This window comes from Mastigoproctus giganteus, chromosome 7 (assembly GCF_048544385.1).
Source record: "Mastigoproctus giganteus isolate SK-2022 chromosome 7, ASM4854438v1, whole genome shotgun sequence".
NCBI classification, from domain to species: Eukaryota; Metazoa; Arthropoda; class Arachnida; order Uropygi; family Thelyphonidae; genus Mastigoproctus; species Mastigoproctus giganteus.
Window position 1 is genome coordinate 92,136,513 of NC_143581.1, and position 26,553 is coordinate 92,163,065.

The 26,553-nt window shown below is 39.6% G+C and overlaps 1 protein-coding gene across 1 annotated transcript in view; it reads left to right on the forward strand.

Moving 5' to 3' along the window:
- LOC150083074 (uncharacterized) overlaps positions 1–26,553 on the forward strand; it is a 190,509-nt gene that overhangs the window by 39,342 nt on the left and 124,614 nt on the right. Inside the window, exon 2 of the mRNA XM_090377014.1 lies at positions 944–1,010. Coding sequence (XP_090233140.1) covers positions 998–1,010 — 13 coding nt within the window. The 5' untranslated portion in view covers positions 944–997. The remainder of the gene's footprint in view (positions 1–943; positions 1,011–26,553) is intronic.

A 26,553-nucleotide genomic window follows, 5' to 3' on the forward strand; every position in this document is an offset into this window, starting at 1 on the left:
CTTATCGTGGTCCTTTTTTGTGGGAACCTGGACAGAGGAGTGTGAAAAAATCCGGGAAAGGCAGAGAAAAAAGGTTCAGTTTTTATATCAAAATTACCTTTGAGGAAAAACTTTAAAATTTGAAAAACGGGTGCGCAGATGCTTGTGATGCACGTGTTCCCATGGCAGGCCATAAAGTATGGCAATGCATACGGGAAAGAAAAAGTGGAGTGAAAAATCGTGTTGAGTGCCAATGCTTTCTATTTTGTATTATCCGCCCGCACCAAGACGTATCGATAATAGCGAGCGCGTGCGATGACTATTCACCTGGTTGCCGTCAGAATCAACTGGTTGTGAAGGGAGAGAAATGCAGACAAGAGTTGGCGAGTCGTGAAACTCTTAAAGTTTACTGCGCGCCGTTGATGGGAAGAAAGTTTTAAGCCTTCTTAGAAGTTGAATTATGTTCCGCTGGAGAAGGCGATGGATTCTCTTCTCTTCTAGCTCTTGATTTGCATATTTTACCATTAAAGAATCGAGGACGAAAATCCAGGAAGGTAAGGAGATGGAAATATTACAAACAAAAAGGATTTGAATCTTTGCTGCGTGCAGAGACTTACAAATCTATTTTGCACTGTTCGTTCATTTAAATTACAAATTCTGTCAGCGTCTTGGGATGGAAAGAATGCGTGAGTACTTTGTCATTTCTTCATCATTACACAATCTGTATGTTAAGAAATACGTACATAAGAACTCTGCTTTGAGATTTGTATCCCTCCTGAAAGCTATTTATATTTATTCGCCAGGGATTAGCGAGTAATATAAACATTGTAACCTCGATTAAAATACAATTCAGCGAATTATTATCCTTTACAATTATTTTACTCCATATATTCTCAAATACTTTCTGTTTCTTATGCTTCGATATCATTTTCTTATTAGTTATCTGTTTTTTTTTTTATTTCAGATGGGGAGCCGCTGGTTCAAAGATATCCTCAAATAGAAGACACTTTGCTTGCGGATGGCCTCACCAAGTAAGTGCAGTCGCGTGCATGTTTACTAAGGTTGCTATGTGAATAGCCTCGACTTCATTCAATATGAAAGATGGTCCATAAAAACCAAACCCGCATTCATTTTTAACTTCTTTCAATGCGTGATCTGTTTTCTGATTTCTTTTCATAAACATCTTGAGAAGGTAATAAAAAAGAAAGTATTTAATACAAGTGTATCGCAGAACCACGGGTAAGAAGAAGACCCTGCTCTGCACTGAATTTCATTAGAGAATACTGAACTTAATCGTACTTGAAGCTGCCTTCAAGTTATAAAGTCTCCAAATATATTTCTCATAAAGTACACAAGGTACAGAGGTCACACTTGCCTCACTTTACAACGTATAGAAGAAGCTGTATAAATTTTTCACACCTGTTCTTCTAAGCTGTGAAGGCCGCGGCAAAGATGAAGAATATCCTTCATCGTTGGGAACAACCAAAATCACTATGCAGTTCAGTCTGCATGGATGTTTTTTTTTATCTTCCTGAAAGGAACCTTTTCTTCAGAACTTTTCATATGAGTTTTCTATCACTGTAGCGCCCTTTGGTACACGATGCTTAAGGATTATTCCATCAGTATACCAGAAAACAGCAACCACAATTTTTTTTTGTAACTGCAGAACACGGTGCTTTTTGGGTGGTTTGTGAATCAAGTGTTTCCATTTGGGTAAAGTAACGTTTTGTTTCTGGACTGAAGAGTGGAACCCATGTCTCATCTATTGTGATAATCGAGGAAAAGAAAGATCCCAAGCATATTGAGTGACCATTGCTTCACACAAACTTTCTCTTTTTGTGCAGAGAAAAGAGAAGGACGCCATTTTAAGTATTATAAATATAGTATATTGCTGGCGCTGCAACCAATGTCAATAATACTCCTCTCTGCAGACAATAATACTCCTCTCTGTTCCACATTCTTCTTTATCTACGTTGTGTGCAGATCACCACTAACGAGATGCCCCCCCCTTGATAAAAACAGTGGTCATGTTGTGAAATCAACTGTTATTGCGTACAACTACGGTTTTAACGTACAGAATAGAATCATGATGACGTCAACACTCACAAAAAACTCAGAGCATTAATCAATTATCCAAAGCATGTTGACAATCAATGATCATTAAAAATATGGGAGGGATATGCAGCAGTTGCATAAAAACTAAGCTGTAAATAAAAGAGATAAATAAAAATTACACTTCTAGAATAATTTTAAGCGAAGAGTTTTCTATAAAAAGTTTACTTTGATTACTTACAAAGTAATTTTGCTCGTGCTGGAGAAAAGAAATGCGAGTTATTTCTGGCGACCACTCCAAGTATTATTTCGATTTTTCTCCAAGCCCAGTTTCTAACCTCGTGTTCTTCTTGCTACAAAATTTTATCGAAACGCATCTGAAAAGACACGAAGCAGTAGCGACAGGGCGCGTCATTAGTTAGAGAATATTCTCTCTGTCTTTCTTATCCTCGGATCTTCCGGATAGAATTTCTTCTTGTGTTTTATTCTTAGCGAGCCTCGATAAGATGAACAGATCGTGGGATCCGATGTCTTCGGATGTCTCAAATTAAGGGCAAGATGAGCTACTTAAGTGAGAAGACAGACGGTGGCCATCGCAGTTCGACATGAACCAAAAAAGAATAAAAATAAATAAAAAAAAATGGGAAAAAAAAACAGACGACGTCTGGTTGGTAAATTCCGAAAGGATCGATGCATGTTTCTGGTAAAGAACATCCCCGGAAGGAGAACTGTACTTAACTTCAGGACGTAGAGGTAGGAACTCTTGGAAATTGATGGATGCACCAAAGAAATCTCAATTTGTCTTCCTCACCGCTGGGATGGAAAAAAAATTATTTCGAAATTCAATTTACTACTCCGCTTGACTGTGCCGAAATCCATTGACTGTTACATTAACACCCCCGGGGAGAAGATAGCTCTCCAACTAAAATTTCTCCATTTATTTAAATTTATATGTGGCATCTTAGATTGAAAGCAGAAACTTGAGGTTTTACCTCGAAGGGTGGCGTATAAAAAACGAAATAAGAAATGGTGGTTGACTGCGTGGCATTTGCATTTTAATTATGAAGTTATGGAATTATAACTTTTCACTTAAATGTCTTAATTTTTACAGTGATGATGTTATTCCGAAGTGGAAGCGTTTTTTTATTAATGCAAATTCTCAACAGAATGAATTTCATTTCTGTGCAATGATTGGCACGAACAGGACACACCAGAAACTTCTTGTGGGATTCACACTCATTGTGGTACTGAATTGTAAAACATCACAATATGATGTTTTACACCATCACTAAGAAAAATACCATGAGTTGAGTTTCATTATGTTGCATCAACACATCCATAATTCTCTTAACTCTTTTATTTCGATATTTTAAGAGAAATGACGAAAAATAATTTACGTATTATTGAATTAAATAACAAAATAAAATTAAGATTGTAAATAAAATATATTTTAACGTATTTTTCAAATTAATGTCCTTCTTCCTTAATATAGAAGATTATTCTTTAATGAACACGTTGCTAGACTTTTGTCTTTAGAGCGTTTTTAATTATACAAAATTCCTCAGTAGTCAATGTTCCAGAGTGTCTGTAGATTTGTATCTATGGTTAAATTCTTTTACTGTTGGTAACCCTCCTTAGTCGAGTGGTCATGAGCGGACGTGCAGTAGCACACTGTCTTTGAGTAGATCGGAGTTCAAGCCTGTGAGTGCTAAATACGGTCGATCTGCTGACCTATGGTCCGCAGATCGACCGTATTTCCTCAACATGAATCGTTGGGGACGCTTCCATCCTTCAGCCGATTGAAAATAGCTGCAGTTTACCTTTTTGTTTTTATGTTTACTTTTAAATAACCTCTCAGAAAGGAAAAAAAAAAACCCTTCCTAGATTAAACAGGGGAGGTCTTGGCGGTGTTCATTTGGTCCACGACGATCTGTCGATTGAGGTAGGCATATTCTTGTAACATTTCAAGATGTGACAATGCCTTCAAAAAGAAATGACCCAAGCAGCTCTTCAGAAAGGATCCCCAATCATCAGATTTAATAGCTTTAGTCAGAAAAATTGCACAATAATATCATTTATTTTCAAAAGTTTTGGATGCATGTCGGCCTGATTCTAAGTATCTGCTTGATGTTACATACTTCAGCGATCCTGATACAGCATAGTCCCCCCTGCATTTGAGCTGATCGACAGACAGCATCCTTCCTATCGATATTAAACGTAACTTTGTTTTAAAGCTTGCATTCCTGCCTGGACTATTTCTCCACTGATTCCAATAATGTAAGGAACAAAGAATGTACTTAAAGATCATTTCTGTACACGTATGTTCAGAACAATACTAATGCCACTCTAGGAGAAGGACAATCCCCTTCCCCCCAATGAATTTCGTACTATCTCTTATAGGATAACGAGGTCTTAAACGACCTTTAATGGAAAACTAGTTTTCTTTTCCCAATTCTTCGCTGCGAGTTAGCTGTTTATCAGCACCCCTTTTAAACATTCAATTATCTTTGCATTACCGGAGGCATAAATGCTAAAATGAGCGCGCATTTACTTCCCAGCCATTGTCAAAAGCAAATCACTTCGTTAAAGAGCATCGTTAATATGACCTTACCCTCAACTGCAGGCAGAGAAAACAAACTAGTTTGGGAAATGGCGACTGCGTTTGACAAAATAATCGATTCTTTTGCCCGAAATTGTGCTTGTAACCTACTTCTGGGCAATAGGTAACTCATACCTTCTTCTTTCCTGTTTCTTTAACTTTTCGACTTACATTCCAATCAATTCCTTATTTGTGTTTTTGTTCTTTGGCTGCGTGCCAAATGAAGCGTAATTTCTTTTTTTTTTTCCCCCTCCCGTTTCCAAGGTACAGTTGCTAGGTGACGTACTCCAAAGTTTTGGAAGCTGCAAGTTTATATGCATTGCTCCTTTTATCAGTAATAAAAAAGGAAAAAATAAATAGCGAAGTCCAAACGAAACTACTCTTCCTAGCTTCGCCATTCACCTGCAAAAAATGAAAAACAAACCTAAAATCGAGGTCTATGTTTTCTAATGCGGATAATCTTCCACTTGTGTTTGGTCTTTCGCTGATTGAGCATCCAACTACGTCATTTAATCTCTTTCGGTGGAATTTTATATCCAAAGAACAAATGCAAAGTCAAATTTAAGTGAGCTTTATTTCTTTGTTTTCTTTTATTGAGTCACTCTTTTAACTGTTTTGAAAATCGATAGCCATTTCGAATAGCACTTGCACGTTTTTGTATTTGTAATTCGAGTATCTGGTCTCGCGATATTAAAAACGTGCGGTGTACGTGATACGAGCAAAACTATTTTAGGAAACTGCCTGTAAATATTCTTCACAAATAATATATGATTTCAGTTTGAATTTAATTCGTAAGGCAATATTTTTCTGGTTCCATCTGATGTTATCGGGGTAAACCCCTCAAACAAAAGACCTATATACGAATGTGTTGATAGAAAAAGAAAGGAAAGCGCCTTCCACGAGTTTATTGAAGCTCAGCTGCTACGTTACCTAAACAGGCCCATTAAAACACGACTAATCCTACTGCCAACGAGAGTGACGGTTGGAGTAATCTCGTATTAGTTATCCAGCAGGTGCAGTCATTAATTGCAGTGGATCTAATTGTAAAAAAAAAAAAAAGAAGAATGCGCAAGTATTCTAACCACAGCATCTACCTAAAGCAGCTTATTGGAGTTAAAACTTCATTACTCGACACATGAGATCCTGCAGTTGGCAAGGAAATGAATTAGAAAGGGCGAAGGGTGCTCAATTATAAATACATTTGGCTTGCTTGTAGTTTCACGTAGTTTTAAAAGTTACTCAATAGTTTGAGCTCAGTGGCTTGTATTTTTAAATTACAAATACATAATGTTAGATAATTTAATCTTCAAGCGCAATAGTAGCAGATTATTGAAAAATAATGATGATCCTGCAGAATGAGTCATATAGTTTTCAAATGGAATACAGTGTACCATAGAGTACAACAACTTTGACAATGCTATCTTGGAAATAGATGAAGCATATAAGATTTTTCCTCGATAATACTGTTTCCTCATATACTTTCACTAAAGAAAGCAGTTTTCTTTCGTGGTCATAAGGCTTAAAACATTTTTAGTAACCCTCGTACCAGAAGGTACTAGAGTTACCAAAAAAAATTTAATAATAGTTTGGTGGATAGAATCATTACTTTCTCAATGGTTTGATTCTCCTAAATTTAAAAATATCTGGCGTCTGGACAGAAGGAACTTTTACGGGAGATTTTAATACTGTGGTTGAGTTGCTCGGTCTCTATCCAGGGTTGTCGTATGGTTTATCCACTCTAAAAATTTTATCCTTTGCAGAACCTCTGGCAGGTATTCCAAGGTCGACCTAGTCGATAAACCTAATTCAATTGGAGATTATTTTCTTTGTCCCATTGTAAGGAGTGCACCGATCGGAAGATACAGTTTGGTGCGTTGCTAGAACAATTTGAGTCACTGAAAAAACGGGTGCTTGCCCTCGAGAATAATGTAACTGGGAGCTCGTCAAGGACTCAAGACTCTAGCAACCTACCAAGTGATGCACTCCCGATTTGCGCAGAAGATCGGAATAAACAAGTGCAAACTACTCTGATTCGAAAGGACTTAGTTTTATTAGGAGACTCCATTGTCAGGGAATGGAAGATGTTTTTTTGTAATAAGGATAGGTGGACTAGAACCAGGGTAAGTCTGTCGGAAGCAATTATTAATGATGTCACCAACAGACTGTGAGATTTTAAGGGGGGGGGGAATGTTGTTATTTGGTTTTTAGGAGCATTAGCAACTAAGGCCATATTGCTCCGGTGTGGTGGTCATTCCCTGACCTTTCCGCAAGCTCCGTATTTGGTGGTGACAGGCTCGAACCCCGGTCTAATCTAGAAGGGTGTGCTAGGCACTGCTGCTCCTTCCCACCTGGCTACGGAGGCGCCTAAGGGGGGGAACGAAAAATTATTATTCATGTGGGGACTAATGACATTAAGCATACACGATCTGACGATTTGTTAGACAAATATAGGACCATGTTGAAGAAATGTCGCGAGATAGGTCACAATGTCTATGTGTCTGCAATTCTACCCAGACACGATAAGAAGGATTATATGCTGAAAGCCTTGTGGATTAACTCAACAGTTGAAGGATTCTGCAAGGCTTTTGGAAGAAAATTTCTATCAGCTTGGCCCGCACTTATAGGTAGAAGGAATTTGTTTTGTAGAGACGGGATACATTTAAACAAAGGTGGTGCAAAAGGTTTTGCCCGTATTATTGAGGATACATTAAAGGTTCAGGGAAACCGTTAATGTCCGCCCAAACTGCTAGTAATAAGGATAATTTCAGGAAAGGAAATTACGATTCCTTAAGGTGCTACATGGCCTCCGTTAACTGGGTAGATATCTCACAGAGAGCGAATACAATTTAACTATGGCATACCTTTAAAACATTAATCACAGAACCCTTGAAAGCGTTACCGTTAAAAAAAAATACTCCACGAGCAGTGGCTGACTAAGGAAAAATCGGGCCCTAGGCAAGAATCTCATTTCGGGCCCCACCTAGGGTTGCCACCTTTTAGAAATTGTAATGGACGACACAGTTGAATGAGTTAAAAAAAGGTCTTCTATTGCTAAATATAAAAATCCATTTGAACTGTATTATTGAAGTTGCCAACTTAATCAAATAGTTCATACCAACGTACAACAGAGGCATTGATTAAGTAACTAAATCTACCTAATCAATATGCGACTAGCGTTATCTGGTGAATCATCTTGTATACCGCGCATGGCGCGGTATACGCGATGAGTCACCAGATATCTCGGCGTGCAAAGATGCTTTGATTTATCGGTGCGAAACAAGCGGAACATTATAAATTTATTTAAAATAAAATAATGATAAAATGTATAATAACTGTTTTACTTTCCCCAAAAAATTACGGGGCCTAGGCCTAGTCTGCTTAGGCCAAAGTCCGCCCATGTCCATGAGGAGGATTCCAAGTTGGACGAATAATGAAGTTGAAGGACTCTCCAAATTACTTGAGCAGAAAAAGACGGCATGGAAAAGATAGAGCAATAAAAGTACTGAAGACTAACAGCTACAAAGTGATCTGTAATAGTGCCACAGAAAAGGTTAGGCTGGCAAAGGCAGGTTGTGAGAAATCGATGGCAAAGAGAGCAAAGGGGGGGGGGATAAAGGAATTCTTCACATATATGCAAAGAAGAGAAGGACAAACCAGATCGGATCCTTATGTAGTGGGTTGCAGTGCTTGGAATCTAGGCACCTTAGAGGAGACTTGATTGAGGCGTTTAAGGCTTTGAGAGGCATAAACAAAATGAATGAGGACGAAATTTTCACAGTTATAAATGATCCTAGAACAAGGGGCCATAATTTAAAGTTACGGGGGGGGAGATGTTTAGACTGCATTGCAGGAAGTTTTATTTTAGCCAGCGGGTTGTAAATTACTGGAATAAGTTACCTACATGGGTGGTAGAGGCTGATAGTTTGAGGAAATTCAAAGGTCAGCTGGATAATTACCTATGGGAGGAGGGAAACGCTTTGGTTGTCCATTTCCTTTTCTCTTAATTATTATTATACATATTTTTTAAACTTTTCTTCTTATTATTAATTTGTTTTTATTCTTATTATTTTATTTTAGTATTATTATTATTATTTATTTTTTTTTTTGCCTGGTGCAGCCTTAGGCTTCCTTGCACCGTGTGGCCATTACTAATACTAATTTGTACGACAAAAATGCGAACCAAAAACATTTTAAAATATTTCTGCGTATGCACCAGGGTGCAGCTCCACGACTTGATTACTATCTAAAAGTCAAGAAGTAGCAAAATTTGTGATTCACGAAAGCTTTCCCTCCACATTTGCAAGCGATAATTTGTTCCAGGTTGGAATGCGTTGTGGAAGGTTCTTTAATAGGCATGAAACTCTTGTCCACGAAGTCCATCCAGCTCAGCCTTATAAAGAAATCGTAATTCTCAGAACACCCAAGATATGTTCGTTTCAAATTAAGAAACGCAGTATTTGGATAGTGCATTACCAAGCTTCCTTACAGTTTCAGGTTCTTCTGTACAATAACTTATATCATTGCCAACACTTTCTGCACTTGCCTGTCTCTTATCACTTTAAGTGAAAGTTCTCCCGTGGACTCATCTTATTTCTCGGGTTATAGAGTCCAAGAGAAGCAGTGGGGTAGAATTCTCTCTCTCAGCCGGCCCTGCGCGATGCTGTAGCTCCAATCGTAGGAGACCTAGAGTAATAAACTCTGACAGGGAGATTACTACACTCGACAGAATTTATCGCGAAACTGATTTCGAGGAGATATCACCCAGGAAGTCGTGAATGATTGATAAAACTGGTTCTTTTTATTCGATTTACCTTTCTATTGAGTTTCGCTTCTCTACTGGATGGATCCGCTGCCTGTTCCATTAGAAGTGTCTAGAAAGTCATTTGGGGACTCGTATGGAAGCGTCAACTTTATTTTCAGTGACAGAACACAATAAAACACGTATTTTTGAGCATTGTCTTTTCTCGTATTGTGTTTGATATTAGTTTAGATATTTAATGATTCAGTTATTGAGTAACAACCTCACGCGAAACTTCGTTGGTTTTGGGATGTCAGTTCGCGAGGTGGATGAATATGCATTGCAAATGTTTCAATTTACATTTGATGGAAAGAGCAGGACGTTGGAAGACTGCCGCGTGTTTGTATATGAACAGAAAAGCGATTTTACAATAAAGTTAAATATGTTGGAGCGGTAATATTCAGATCTTATGCCAAAGTAAGACCCTCTGAGGAAATGAGACTGAATTTCAGTGTCATTTCCTTGGCGAAACTCTGAAAGCATTTAGGGAAAATATGTTTTGGGCAACATTAATCTGAACACAGTATCTCACCAGAAAATTACTTATTGTAGTAGCTACACTGGTACTCAGTGACGATGGAGATTTTTTTTGTTTCATGAATAGTGCTAGCTATTTGGTTCTGTTTTTATTTTTCTTAAAAACGCCTTCGCATTTTGGGGTTTGCTCTTCAGCTTAGATTACGTGTGGAATTCTATCTTTAAGTTGTTCCGAGTTGTCTGGTTTGTTTTTTTTATACAGATCTTACAAAAATGACTCAAAAGGTCCTCTGCAGCTAACTTGTAGTCTGGAGAGGGACTCTTCTTTCAAGGAACTCTGTTATTGTCTCTTTCATAAGACATGCTTCTCCATCATCTTGCTCTTACCTGTACACCGTACAGGAATTATTCTTCTGTAAAGGTGGACCTAAAAAGAAATGCGTCTGATGTGGATTTCGAGTTCACAGACTAACACAATTTCGATGCATTCTCCCTTCTTCAATAATGTGGAGATTTTGTTCAGCCCATGTGCAATTCCTTTTGCTAATTCCACCATTTAAATTGAAACGAGCATCAGTGGACTTGAAGGGATATTTTATCGAATTTTGATTTTCTCCATAGATGCTTAATGGGTTATTTATCTGCCTATTATTGTCTTCGTTCCTCTCTACAGAACAATCCTGTCTCCAATTTACGTTAATGCAATGGAAGCATGTTTAAAATAATACCACTCCAAATTTTTATTCCTTTTGGAAAATTTTAGGAATCCGTGGTAATTAAAATTCAAATTAATTATCTTCACTTGGGCAAATATGAAATAGACCAGGAAAGTTCATTTTAAGGGGATCGAAATCGAATTAGAACCCACAGATCGATACAGAAAATTAGTGTACATTTGGCAACAGCTGAGGAAATTGAAACTAGAAATTGAAATCGATGAAATAAACAGCGTGCCTCATTATCCAAGTGGCGTTAAGAGTCTCAGATAATGAAATAATGAGTACTAGTTCATTATGTGTGACTTTTTAACAGCTGTGACAACATTGCTGAAACGAAGGTGTCAGTAAGAACCTCTGGACTTCTTTTTCAATCAGTGATTTGTATCCAGTAGCTTCTTAACGATACAATATTTTCCTCCGAAGGTTTCCTAAACCTCCCTCTTCATGGAGATATATTTGGTTACGCTAACTAGCCTTGTCTGAGCGGTGTGCATATTGATCCCACACCAGGAGCGACTGGAACTTGCCGAAGAGTCTCGTGTCAGAAAAAATGAAATATTTTCTGAAAATATTCGCACCCAACGCTCATCATTGTGGTAACCATTAAGCAAATACTGCTTAGTAAAAGTCTTTTATTCGTTTATAAACTTTGAGGTCCCAAGCTTTGACACACAGTTGTGCTTCAGAACGCGCACCAACGAGACTAAGAATATTCCCCACCTTGGCTTTAAGCAGACTACCAATGTACACGTAATTTTATAACCCGTCACTGGAGCGCTGAAGATCGCTTTCGGTGTCATAAACTAGATGGCGCCACAGTACGCGGTCAACTTTATCGCGCTTTTAATGACGCGGGCCCAAGAAAGATAACGAATGAGCCCCTAATGAGAGACATTAAAAGAACCACTGCTTAAACTGAAGTATGGTGAGTTGGGAATGCAATGAGTATGAATTCGCCATTTGCATATGCACGTTCGCTACTTTCAACACCAAATATGCTCGAGGGTTCTTATTTTAATGTGTGGCGTTGGATGGCTGCGCAGTTGATCAATTGTTCTGGCGCCGATCATAATTTCGTGTAGTTAGCTTTATGAGTACGGCTTTTTTTTTTTTTTTTTGTTATTAGCTATAAACACGAGGAGTAATTATGCATCACGTTATTTAAACAGGATCTAGAGTGATTACAACGGCCATGATCTCCCTGGTGATTACTTCGCTTTATTAATCGTGAACTTTTTGCCATTGCCTCGTGACTTTTTTTTTTTTTTTTACTGTAGTTGAAGGTAATCTCGTGCCTTTGCAGGTGAGTTGACTCGTGAGATTAATTTAGAAATGTGTATACAGAATACGTACGTTGTTTAATCAGATTGGACGCACGTTTTTCTATTTATTTTTTTTTTTTATGAATATTTACAATCGGGGCCGATATTTTCGAAAGAAAATTAAGGATTAGACTCAGTACTATTAGAATTTTATTTTAATACACTACTATGAAGTGTTTAATATACAATTTTAATTTAATGTTGTTTTTAAATAAAATTAAATTTGCGGGATCTTAAAATTCGAATGCAGGACAAGAATCCTAAATTTTTTTATGATATATTACCCCTACCCTCCCTCAATCCCCATCGGCACTAGGCATTAATTACTGGTGTCTGATAAATACTTTTATTCTGATATACCAAAGCCAAAACACTTTTAAAAGTAGGATTTTTCACCAACATTAGCCCGACTGCAAACAGCTTAAAACAGAAACTCTACTGACTGGAATACTTGCGCTAACTACCAACCTCCGTGTACCTAACGAGGTACGATTAGCTCGATCTATTGACGTTGCATATCTTTGACAGACTCAATCAAAAACTACTACATCTAATGAAATGATAAGTGGTCTTTTAGACGACCAAAAGACATCTAAATTTTGCAATTGTGAAGAATCATCCTCTAGTAATTGTACAGTATAGTCCTATTGTACCAAAAATTGTATAGTTTTTAACAAAAACTATAGTATCTATGTGTGTTTTTTATTTAGCATAAAACAAAATAAAAATTAAATGTGAAGGTTTCTTGTTTTCCGGGTTTACTTTCTCCCAGTCACATCCTCAGTGACACCACAGTGGTTTCGCCAGTTGTCCCTCGTTTGGTGAGGTTAAGGTGCGAGTTCCATTGAAGACTGGCAAATTTCTGAAGGCTTTTTCAATCGAGGCTATAGTCAGCCGATTTCAAGCATTGGTTGTAAGATTTTCGTGAGTTATTCGGGTTTTTCATCCCGAACCACATTCAAAAAAAAAAAAAAATACTATATAATAGCATTCCCGCTGCGACTATCCAACTATAATTCACAGCACTTCTCATGAATAATGTGATCTTTAATAAAATTCGGTTAAAAAATTGAAATGTATATTGTACACACACTGGCCAAAAAAAAGTACGAACCGTTATTCAATACCGAATCCGGCCACCTTTGTTCGAATAACAGCAAGTGTGAGACTCGGCATGGATTCTATTACGTGTTTTGGTCTGATTTAACCATGCTTCCAACAAAATATCGCGCCCTCGTGTGTAGCACAGTTGGTAGAATCGCCGTCCTCCTCACACCGGATGGAGAGATCCTAAGTTCGAATCTCGTCAATGACGTGAGGAATTTCTACCGACGTTTTTCACAATGTGGCTCAGTTAGTCACAAGGTCTCCGGCTAGGTTAGCATGGTTTTTCCTCCCCGAAACGCGGGTTTTTATTCTATAAAACAGAAAATTGACCACAGAACTCACACAATTTACAGTTAGTATACACAGAGAGGAAGAAGACTTCGTTGCCGAATAGATCTGTCTGCAGCATATCCCACACATTCTCAATAGGATTAAGATTAGGTGAATGTAGGTGCCCGATGTGCTGTTGCATTGCAATCCTTAAAGTGGCCGTCACCTTCAGGATGGAAGTTGCAAAGTGCTATAAATCAAAAACAAAATTTAGGTGTTCTCCCTGGATGACATTCGAATTTCCACTGGTATCAACGGACCGAGTCCGTGCCCCATCATTCCCATACCATGATGCTACTTCTAGATGCTTGGGTTGTCTTAACAAGACAAGCAAAGTCCATCGCTTCGTGAGGTTCTCGCCACACTCCCTGCCTACCATCAGTGCAAAACAAAGAGTATCGTGATTCGCCTGCCCATATGACTTTCTCTCACTGTTCCACTGTCCAATCACGACGTTCTCAGCACCACTGCAAACAGATTTTTTTGTCTTTCTCTGAAAGAATTGGCTTCCAAATAGACAGGCAAATGTTAATACTGAATTTTGTCATCCCTGAGCATGGTACGGGTTGAAATACAGCAGTTCTGGGCTTGGTTGAATTTAGATGTTATTTGCTGCACAATGAATGTCTTGTTTTTCTGTTCAGTCCTTCTTCGAGTAGGACGGCTTCGCTCTTGAAGTATTATTTTTCTACCACATTTATGCCTTTGAGATGTGAAAGAACCTCTCGCTTTCCAGTCATTAAAAAAACCTTAGATAGATGTTTTTGAGAAACCAGCCGTGTCGTTTCTTGAATCGTGGCTCCTGCTAAACGTGCACTCACGATTTCGCTTTGACGAAATCGTAGCGAATCCTACACAAAAAATAACAACTATGTGAATATTCGCACCATAAATGCTGAAACAATGTTTATGGAAAATGTTTTCGATTATTTTATGACACGTTTCCCAAGTGGACGAATACATTAATTTCTGTCAATGCTCTTGTAAAATTGAATTAAGAAAAAGGAAGCGCTTCAGGTAACATAAATGAAGAGATTAAAAAAGACATTAAAGGAAAAGTCGTGGCTGGGCGGAGAGACCTTCGTGCGTTTGAGAATGGCCCAGATTTTCCCAGACGAACGATTACGCAAGAAGAGTAGTTAGGTAATAACAGTTTAAGTGAAGACTAGCTCTCAGGTAACACTTTACAAGAACATATTGGTCATTACAAGCAGCGTGAGTTGAGTCCTCGCAGTTAAATCGTTAACAGAGCTCAATTGCTCTTCAACGTGGATTAGGCAGAAAAATTACAGCTACAGACCCTCATATACTCGACAGAAATACAAAGATATGCTATGGCCGTGTAGAGAACGGGTACGCTCCATTGTTTTATTGGCAGAACTTTTAAAAATACTTCAGAGGAGTATAAACGGATGTCGAAGGAATTGTACAGTTTTCTAGACATACGAGAGTAAAGAATAGAACAACCATTAAGGTATGGATCTAAGTGTATGTCAGATGAACTGATCAGATTCGTGGCAGCGAAGGAAAATGCGTGGGAAGCATCTAAATTATTAGGTGATACAAAAGCCTGTAGTAGATATAAACAAGTCAGCCGTCAAGTCTTGTACAAAGGAGGTTAGGAAAAACAAGACACGATGCAAGAAGTCTCTAGCAAAGACTACTTATGTATAGAGTAGAAAGAAGGAATTGAATGATGTTGACCCACTACATACGAATAGATTAACTGTTGATGATCCTGCTCAGGTTGGGACAAACTGAATGGGCATTCTGTATCTATATTCACACATGAAGTATTCTTTAGGGATGGGGTTGCCAGAAATGAGTTAAATTCTGGCGGAGAGCCGAATGATTTTTTTGATAATTGAAAGGGTAGTGGAGGAGAATTATTCAAGCTAAACTTAAACAAAGCATCTGGCGTGGAGGGAATGGGATCTATCTAGTTATATTAAAAGAAGAAGCAAAAAAAAAAAAAAAAAGAATAATACCTTTAGCCATGATTATGACAGTATCCCTGAATCCAGGAGAGGTCCCAATGGACTGGAGGTGTGCGAATGTATTCCCAATTCACAAAGAGTGGATCAGAAGGTGACATGAGTAATTATAGACTTGTTAGCTTGACTTCTGTTCCTGGAAAAAGAATGGAGTCTCTTGTTAAATAAGTAATGAGAATGCAACTATACTGCAGTCACAGCATGGGTTCGTTAAGGAGAGTTCTTGTCTGATCAATTTGATTGGAAACTATGATGTGGTCACAAAGGAACTGGATGCAAAAATAATTTTGATATCATATACTTGGATTTCAGAAGGCTTTTGATATTTTTGCACACAAAGGACTGCTGTACAAATTGGAGCGGTATGGCATTAAGGGAAAGTTACTGCTATAGATAAAGGGATGGTTGAATGGGACAAGACGGAGAATGGTTATGAGTGGGTGCTACTCTACGTGGACTGATGTTATTAGTGGAGTACCCCAGGGTTCCGTATTGGGCACGCTGTTGTTTCTATATCTATTGATGAAGGTATATCAGGCTTAATGTCTAAGTCTGTAGTTGATATGAAGGGTGGCACTGTAGTTAACTACAGTAAGCAGGGTATGATACTGCAACAAGATCTAGACAAATTAAGCAATGGGCTTAGAGGTGGCAATTGAAGGTTTAATATTGACAAATGGATGGAGCTTCATATGAGTAGCAGTAATCCTAGATTTTCGTACCAGCTGTGTGGTAACACGCTCAATGGCAGTGGAGAGTCTAAAAGACCTAGAGGTAATTGTGCAGTGAGATATGAAGTTCTCTGAGGAGTGCAGACAGCTCAAGGGATTTTGTCAATGATATAGAAATTTTTCAAGCAAAGATTTAGATAGGCCATACCTTGAAATTACATACAAGTCTAGAAGGGACATTTTAAGGAGCATGTGGGCCTGCTGTAACGGGTGCAGAGAAGAGCAACAGGAGTGATGAGGGGAGCAAAAGGTTACTCCTACCAGAAAAGGCTTCAGTTTTGCAAGTTGAAATGTCTGGAAACTAGGTACCTGCAAGGAGATGTGAATCAATTCACATCTCCTTGCAGGTTCAAGGCCTTGAATGGATTGAGTAAGCTCAATGCTGATGAACTCTCTCCTCTTGTCCATATTCTGCACATGAGGGGCATAAATTTAAATTGAGGAAGGATGGTTGTGGGTCTTATATACGGAAATTTGCATTCAACCCAGACGGTGGTTGATTTTTGGAACAAACTCCTATCTGATGTTGTAGAGGTGGGTGATTTCAATAAATTCAACGAAGAACTAAATAACTGTTAGGGGGATGGTAGGGGAAATATGGAGTGTTCGTTTTTTTTTTTTTTTTTTGACTGATGGTGTACAGACTTTGCTTTCTTGCATCATTTCAATTACTACTAATAATAATAATATTACACAAAACAGGACTTCTGCCAATTTGACTTACTTTGTACACCCCCTCTCTCTCTCTCCCCCCTTCACCCAAGAATACGGGGTCTCCAGTGTATTCTTCATAACAGCCCGCATTTATAGATGGAACAAGATGAAAACAAACTTCACACACATTGTTGAAAATGAGACGAAAAAATAGTCCGTAGAGTTTAGTATGGTTTAAAGAAATGCAACTGTTATGCTGCATGGAGACCATTTGTGTTAGACAATACCAGAAGAAGGTTTTAATATGCAACTCCTTTGATTTCATTGAAATGATCACGCTAGGTTTCTGCGAAAAATGAACGTCACTTTTCTCACTAATATCTATTATACTTTTACGCTTTGGTGATTTTACAGTGAATGCCACACACACGCACTTACACTGAGTTGGCTTTGCATTGGCAATAAAACCCCCTTGCGTTGGAATGACGCTGGTGAAGGCACAAAGTTGGGAAATTTTGATATAACATTGCAGCTCGCAAACCTGGTGATTAGTTTTTGATTGCCTGCGAGGAAGAATGGGTCGGCATAAAGATCGACTTCGGAATGATTGCGGGGGAAAGACGTGCAGTTGCCACTATCTCGGCAACAGTCAACATGGTTAAGTGCTCCCTTTCTGTGGTGCCACGAGTCTGCTGTGACTAGCTCAAAGGCGGTCGAACAGCCTACCAAAGGTCACACATCGGACAGCCACGTGTTGTCGACGGTCGCACTGAGCGTTGTGTGTCTCTTCTTGTCTTGTAACACAGCAGTGACGCAGCACATTGGCCCAGATAACCACCTAGAACAACGTAGGAACAGCAAGACCAACATTCACATGGAATATGCGTTGGACATTAGTGGCAGTCGACGGTCGTCATGAGTACCCAATTTCACTGTGGGACATTTACATTTATTTACACACACAATTCTATATACATTCTCAAGATTTATATACATCCATTTATATATACATGATACAAGATTTATATACAATTTATATACATTCTCACATATATATCCATTCGCGACATGTATACAGAAAAAGTGTATTTGTAAGTTATTAGCGGCTTCCAGGGTTTCCCCTATATCCGCCGTTTGTTAGGCTTTTTGCCAAGTTGCCGGCTTAGAAAAGAACTTAAAAGAGCATCAAAATTTCACGTATATATTTAACACAAAAAAAAAAAAAAAAAGAAAAAAATTTCTTTAAATTTTTTAAGTTTTTTGAATTTTGAGAAGAAAAAAAAAAAAAATGCATCTGATAGATGAAATATGTAATTAGGTGTGCATTAGTGTTGTGTTTGCGTTGTGTGTTAGCCGGCACCTGGCATTTAGCAGTAGGGGGCTGTGGCAGGTTTGTGTCACAGCCCCTCACTCCCATCCCTAGCCACATGTAGGCAGCCAGGATCTACTTTATCTTAAGAGGACACGGACTGATCCGGTCCTGTGGTTAAGTTTTTGGACATCTGATGTCCCATCAAGTTAATCCTGTGTGGCCGGGTAACGCATCAGGGAAGGTCCCCTCAGAATTACCAGGGCACACTTTTTTGGTTTTATTTCCCCTTAGATATGAAATAAAATAAAATAAATAAAACAATTACAATAAAGTAAAGTAAAATAAAATAAGATAATTAAAATAAATAAAATAAAGTAAAATATATTAAAATAAAATAAATTAAACTATAATAATATAAGGACTATCATTTACTTTTCGATATCCCTATACCCCATCTCTCACAGGGCTCAGTCCTGGCCAAGAGTGGGAGGGATGTGATCAGTTCATATTGGTACGCAATCTGGCATGGTAGTGTCCATTTCTTCTTGTCTTTCTTTTTCCCCTCTCTTCCATTTTCCTTCTTCTTCTTTCTTCCCTTCTTCCCTCCTTCTTCCCTCTCTTTTCTTTCCTCCAGGATATGTCCTTGTGTGTACCTTTTCCTATGCAGTCTTAAGCATGGGCACTGGGTATGTTGTTCAGTGTTATGCCCCTTGGTATTAGTCTTTTCTTTCCCTTTTCCTCTTGTTCTTGTTCTTTCCCTCCTTTCCCCTTCTTCCTTCTCTTCCCTTCTTCCTCTTTTCTCCTTCTCTTCCCCTTCCCTTCTTCTTTGTTGTTGTTCATGTCTCAATCTTTGCTTGTTGTCCATGTCATACTATTGTGACCTGGGAATTTCACCCCATTACCTCTGCTCACTTGATGTGCCTTTGGCTTTGGCAATGTTAGGGTTAACTGGCCTTATTGTGCCTGGTACTGTTGATGTGAGGTACAAAGTTTTTGGCCCTTGGTGTAATTTGTGATGTCAGTGTTGCAGTCAACCTGCTTTGTTCTCATTGGCACTTAACTGCTTGCAGGGTGAGATGTCTGAGGCATGGGCACTGGGAATGTGATTCAGTGACCTGCCCCTTGATTTTATTCTCTCTTCTTCCCCTTTTCCTTCTACTCTCTTTCCTTCCCTTTCCTCCCTTCTTGTTGTCTTCTATGCCTCAATCATTCCTTCTTGTTCTTGCAGTGCTACTGTGATCTGGGACAAATATTCACTACTTCCTATACCTACCAGATGAGCCTTGGGCCCAGGCACTGGCAGGGTTAACTGGTCTTAGTGAGCTTGGCACTAATAGTTTGTGGTTCATACTGTGATCTAGGACACTTATTCACTACTACCATGATCTAGGACAATTATTCACTGCTACCTATACCTACCAGATGTGCCCTAGGCCCAGGCACTGACAGGGTTAACTGGTCTGAGTGAGCCTGGTACTGATAATTTGTGGTACATATAAGGTTTATGACCGTTGTTGAGGTTCCCTAAGAAGGTACTATTGTAGTCAACATGTATTTTCTTAATGGTGCTAAACTACTTGTGTGGTAAGTGCACCGTGTTGTCTGAAACATGGGCACTGAGGATGTAGTTCAGTACCATGCCCTTGAATTTATTTTTGTTGTTTTCCATGTTGCAATCATTACTTCTTGTTATTGTCATATTTCTGTGGCATAGGGTATACTCTCCATTTCCCTTACTCACTTGTTGTGTCTTAGACTTTTGCCATGTTGGGGTTGACTGGTCTTTTGTTCCTGGTACTGTTTATTATGGTACATGTACAGTTTATGTCCATTGTTATGACTATCTGAAATGACAGTGCTGCAGTCAGCATGTATTCCTTTTTATTGTGGTATTTTTAGCATGGGTACTGAGAATATATATCAGTCCCTTTCCGTAGGTTAGTCTCCATCCATGCTGTGTCCTCTCTCCCAATTTTAGGTATGGGCTTGTGTGTTGCCTCTTGCTTTACTCCGGCATACCGAGGAGGGTTCTTCTTCTTTTGAATGCACTTGTTGCAAAGTTTACTAATGCTTGAAAGTTATCTGGTGATTCCAGCACTTTGGGGAAATCCTCAGTGTGATACACTTCTGTTACAAGCTGGAATGGTTGTCTCAGGTCTGTGTAGTTTATGCATTCGAGCATTATATGTTGTACGGTTTCCAGTGACCCGCATCTGCAGTTGGGGGAATCAGCCAGCCCCAGAGCATGCAGTCTTGCATTTATGCTTCCATGACCCGACAGGAGGAAGGTAGTATATAAATCTGGGCTCAACCAGGGTTTATTGTTTTTATTTATTTCCTGTGCCAGGGGGATGAACTGGTATGTTGTTCTCCCTTTGGTGTCTTCTCTCCATTCTCTTTGCCAGTCTGTAATGAACATTTCTCTTAATCTTCTTTTTTCTTCCTTATCTGTCTCATTTGGATCTGTTGTATATTCTCCTAGGGAATGTGGGGTTCCTTGTCTTCTATAGTATTTTAGATATACCTGTATAATTTCATATGTTATTGGTATTTTACCACATATTATCTGGAGTGCTGATGTAGAGATGGTTCTACATGCTCTGGAGGAGGCCAGCAGGAAAATTCTCTGTGCCTGCATTAAGTATTTTTTTACTAGGCTGTGTTTAATGCTGGGTGCCCAAGCACCTGCTCCGTAGCATATAATGGGTAGGAATAGACATTTGTAATACATTGCCAGTGTAGATGATTTTATGTTCCACTTTTTCCGGGAAATTCTCAATAATTTTCCTGTTAATTGTTGGGTTTTATTTCTTAGATATTTTGCGTGCTCTACAAAGTTTAGTTTCTCATCTAGTATGACTCCTAAATACTTGTAAGTGGATTCCCTATCTATACTCTGTTCATTGATTTTTATTAATGGGGGCCCTGTTTCTGTTGAGTTTTCCCTTAAAAAGGACTTGTTTTGTTTTTTCTGCAGACAATTCTAGTTTGTTTGTTGCACACCAGGAGATTAGATCATTTAAGGCTCACTGTGGGACACAAGAAACTGAGCAGTGAGCATGGAGTCATCACCAAAACTAGACCACCGACGTGTGAAAATCTGTCGCCTGGTGTGATGAATCTCGCTTCCAACTCTGTCATGCTGATGGGCGCATCCCCATTCCGAGAAAGCAACACGAGACCATAGTACCGAATGCACTGTTGGCGTTCGGTAGGCTAGATGCGGTGGTGTTGTAGTTTGGGGACTGTTTCCGTGGTATGCCCTGACTCCTGTGATCCACGGTTCGATGGAAACACCTACCTATCTATTCTGCTTTTCCTTTGGTTTTTGTTCGATCTTGAAACTTCCTTCCTGATCATGGATCTCTAAACGAAAAACTTTTTTTCTACTTGGATTACACGGTTTGGACTTGTGCTTCTTCTGCGCTAAGGAAAATTAGTATCACCTATTTTATGACCGCGCCATCTACAATGACCTCACAATTGTTCTCCAGTCTGCTCTTCCAGAGTTTTCACTTGGCCATGATGATTTTATATTTCAGAATCTCCTTTCTCTTTAGGACTTCGCTTCTGGCGTTTTTCACCGACGGGAACTGCTGAACCAAGCTTCTTATATTTTTTTCTCTTCTGGATTGGGCCACCAGGATATTTCATTTTTCTACCACAGTTATTGCACTCCATCCTGTGGTAGGATTTCCGCAATCTCGAGACACTCAGTGGTGATAGCAGAGTTGGCCCGCCTTACCATGGTTAGGGACACCAAGTGGCCAGGACAATACAACACACATAACCTTACTAACATACCTGGCTCTTTCTACGCAGTTCTATAGTTTCACAGTGGCGGAGTTGAACCGGCGTTCTAAGTGCCGCCCTTTCACAAATACGTACATGTCTATTCACTGTAATCATGAAGGAGTGTACTTGGTCGCCAACCAAGAACACTCCACGATGACAATGTTTCCAGACAACTCCGGCGTCTATCAGCAAAACAACGCGCCATGCCACATGGCCCGATAGGTTGCTAACTAGTTTACGGAATATGACAATGAATTCCGTGCTCCCATGGCCATTCAACCCAATCCAGTCCGATATCAATCTAGTCATTCTGGTTGACTTTTGCCGGATATTGAAGAGAAACAACCGCGACGCAAAATGATGGAAAAAAATGAGTACTAAGAGAGTCTGCGTACACTCATAGTAATCGTAATATTAATATCGGTTTTTTTAACAGCAGAAGCCATACATGCTAATAAAATTTGACCTTTCGTTCTTATCATAACGACAAGTCCATACATCAACGAAATGAAGTTAGTAACCAATTAGCAAGCTTGTTTGGTTTCTCGACACGAATCCCTTATTTTAATAATCTGCAGAATTAGATGAGCCCATATAAATCGAAAAATAAAACTACATTTTGAAATATTCACGTAACACAGATACTAATTATTGATTATAAGAAATTCAAAGGAATTAAATGAAACTACGTTTATTGCAACTCGAGGAAGTCTGTAAATACCATCGAAATGCCAGTGTTTGTTATAAACATGGTTTCATAATAATGCGGTACGTAATGCATTTCTTTCACACAGTAAATGAAGTTAATGTATCAGGAGGAGAAACGCGTGCATTTACTGAAGCTTCGTCATAAATAAAATGAAGACATTAAAGTCACAATGGAGAAAGGTTGTAAAGTTATCAGCTCCTGTTATCAGTCAAAATTATGTAGCAGCAAAAAAATACATAAAAACAAACCAAGGCAGTAAAACATACAGGGGTGAGGATTACTTCACATTGCACATTAACAACCTCCGCGTAGAAAGGAGAATGAATCTTCTGCTGACTTCCTCGAGCTCACGACACTTTTAAAGTACAATATTCCAGGAAGAAAGTGGGCTACCAGATAACTATATCAGCAATTTACAGCCAATTTAGTTTGACTCGCTGCTACTCTACAGGAATCCAGTGATTGATGTTGCGGGATACAGGGGATGCGTAGCCTATACGGATTATCTCCAGAACACTTTCTCCTTCAGACGCCTCTATGACGTAGGTGTGACAGACACAAGCTGCTGCTGCAACACTGGTACACTCCTACAGAGAAATTCTTTTAGAAATCGAGTTACAGAATATTTGTGGGAAGATTACAGACGGTGTACTGCGTTCGTATATTGAGTTTGTGCAGATCTTTGGTATCCAACTGTTGTAGAGTGCAGAGTTGTGACATTAAATGTCTTGGAGAAGGGAATGATCTTTCTCTGCGAAAACTTTTGCCTTTTTTGGTCCTTTGTTCAACGTACCATTCTAAAGATTTTGCTTCAGCTTGATTGAATGAAGAGCTTTGAGTGTGAAAGTGAGCATATCAATCTTCAAAGAGTTTTTTTTATAGAGTTTTAGGATTTCTCATTAAATATTACTCGTTTGTCTTTAAGTAATGGAGACAAGCGAGTTTTTTCTATGGTTTGGTGAGCAATGCAGATTTGACACGGCAACCTTTGATACGAAGGAAAGCTAGTATGCAATGTATCTCCACTTCCGCTTTTAAGGTATTTAATAGTGTATAGTGTGTTTAGGGTCTAACGGCACCAGGGGTTTCGCCCATCTCCGCGTAGTATACATTGTGGTGTGATACTGAACACTGTAGAGGCCAGAGGTTTAAAAGTGTGTGGATATTGTGGTGTGTAATGTTTTGTACCGTTGTTCATCTGGTCTTTTAGCCGTTGGGTCTCAAATGAGACCCACCGTTGCCCACACTATACCTCGTGGAGGCAGACCAGGTACACCAGTATTTTAGAAATTTACTATTTACTCTGGCAGGTCCTGCCACCTAATTTCCTGAGATTTCAGTGGCTAGGACCTTAAAAAAAAAAAAAAAAAAAAAAAAAGTGGAGGGGGGAGGGAGAAACGCTAGAAATTGGGTCAGGCCGAAAGAGATATAAGTTGCGAGTTAGAGTTGCGAGATGCGGGTTTTTTTTTATTTTTTTTTATTTTAGTGTGGGGCTTGTGTAGTTTTGGCAAGGGTCAAACGCTAGTCGCAAGATAGCTAGAGAGGGAAGGGAGACTGAAAACTGGGGGGTGAAAGACAGAAATATGGGGTCAATAGTGAAGATAACCCCAAAAGTCGGTGGGGCAGGCCAATGCCTCACCAGGTGAAGATAGGGGATGGCAGGGGGGGTACAGAGTAACCATCCCCCTGCCAAGGGAAGGGAAAGAAAGTGAACCGAGTGAGGGTACCCAGTTCAGATCACCTAATGATGTTTCGGCAGCAAACTGCATAATGTCTTTGTCAGGTCTTCGTATGCCATTCCTGGGACATGTTGTCCCGTCCGTGTGAGTGGTCAAGTCCAGATAATGACTCCAATTTAAGCCAGTGGTCAGATCCAGGTTAAGTTAATGATTAGTTTTTCAGATTGTAGCTGTTAGGTTTTTGTTTGGTTGACACATCTAAGGATCTTTATTATGGATGACGAGTGGGTAGTTTGTGGGAAAATTCCTGCTAAAGTTGTGGGTATGTTCTTCTTCTAGTAAAAAGATCCTGCGCAAACTGCGTTAAGGCTTTATAGTTGTCCTCTCTCTCCAGGAGATATTGTTCTTGGTTTATTGGCGAGAAACGTATTCTAGTTTTTAAGAGGCAGCGGAGGTCTTCGTATAGTTGGCAGTGGTGCATGAGGTGCTCCCACGTCTCTGATTGTCCACAGTGGCAGAGAGGAGTGTCACTCAATCCGAAACTGGAGAATTTTGCTCTTATTGCGCCGTGTCCCGTGAGTAGATAAGATGTCAGCAGTCCCGGTGAAAACCAGTTTAGGCTTTTGGGAAACACTAGTTGATTATCCGGTATGAATCTTCGGGTGACTTCCCCTTTTGTCGAAGTCGTCCAGCAGGTTTGCCAAGCCTGCTATAGGTGGGCGAGAAGGCGTTTTTTCTCGAGTTTACAATCGTTTGCCGGATCAGTTGTGTAGTCTAGGCAGGTGATTGCTTTGCCTTTGGATACTTGATCAAGCAGCCCACAGCGGACGATCTCCAGGTCCAGGGGGAGAGCGCCCAAGAGGACCTGGAGGGCGTGGGTGCTTACAGTACAGCAGGCTCTCGAGATTGTCAGTAGGACTGAACGTTGAATGGTCTCTAGCTCCCTTTTGTTTACTGCTGTTACTGCCTTGTGGAACCAGACTCCTGATGCGTATGTTATTGCTGGTAAGAAGACTGCCTTATAGAAGAGGGCTAGGATCCTCTTCTTAAGCCCCCAGTCGCGACGAGTTACTCTAGCTATTATTGCGGAATATTTTTTGATTTTGCTTCGGAGGTAAGTAAGATGGGGTGTGAATGACAGATTTTTATCCAGCAGAATACCAAGATATTTAAGTTCGGTGGAAAGCTTAATTGTTGTTTGCTGAATCTTTATCTGGGGAGGCCTTCTGATATTGAGAGAACCTTTAAGTAGGATGGAGCAGGTTTTTGTTGGGGATATTTTTAAGTGGTTTTGGGTGGCCCAGTCTTGTAGGATATTTATAGCACGGTTTGCAGAGATCTCTAGTTGAGTTCTTGAGTCTGCCGCCAGCATCAGGATCAGGTCATCCGCATAGGCCTGTGACCTCACATTACCAAGGTCGAGGTTTAGAAAGCTGTCGAGCACCATGTTCCAGAGAAGTGGGCCAAGTACTGAGCCTTGTGGGCATCCTCTATAGAATGGTCGTGTGACTGAATAGTACGGAGCACTGACTGTTACTGTTCTGTTTGCGAGATAGGTTTTTATACAATTGTACAAATTAGCTGGTAGTTTTGCTTTTCGGAGTCTGCCGAGGACGCTTGGCCACCAGAGGGAGTCCAACGCCCCGGCAAAATCCACTGAAATGACAAGGAAGTATTTATGGCTGGTAGTAATAGCTGCTTTGACGATATTCTCTAAGGCGTCCACCGTGGAACATCCCCCTTCTAAAGCCGTATTGGTTTTCAGAGTGTAGGCCAGCCTTGGAGTAATGAATTTCTATTCTATTGCTTAGAAGATGTTCTAGGAGTTTGCTTAGTATGGATAGAAGAGCGATGGGCCGGTATGACTCCGGAAGGTCTTGTGGTTTTGTCGGATTCTTGAGAATAAGCCTTAATTTTGCAGATCTCCATACTGCTGGGAAATGACCTGCTTCAAGGTAATGGTTGAAGAGGTTTAAGATCTCATTTGGGATGGTTTTAACAGCCTTCTTTACGATCTCGGGCTCCAGCATATCTTCTCCTGGAGATTTCTTGTTTTTTTATTTTTGCTGCAGCGGTGTCCAGTTCTTCCTTGGTGAAGCTGTCTTCCACTTGTGCCGTGGTATATGTTTTCCTCACATAGTAGTATTTGATCTGGGGTGCTTGGTGGCGTGTATTGATGGAACATGGCGTCAAGGATGTTATTTATAGATTCGGACCATGTCTTTGTATACGTGCCTTGTGGCATCTTGGTGGCTGGGATGCATTTAATAATGGAATCTAAGATAAATGGATCCAA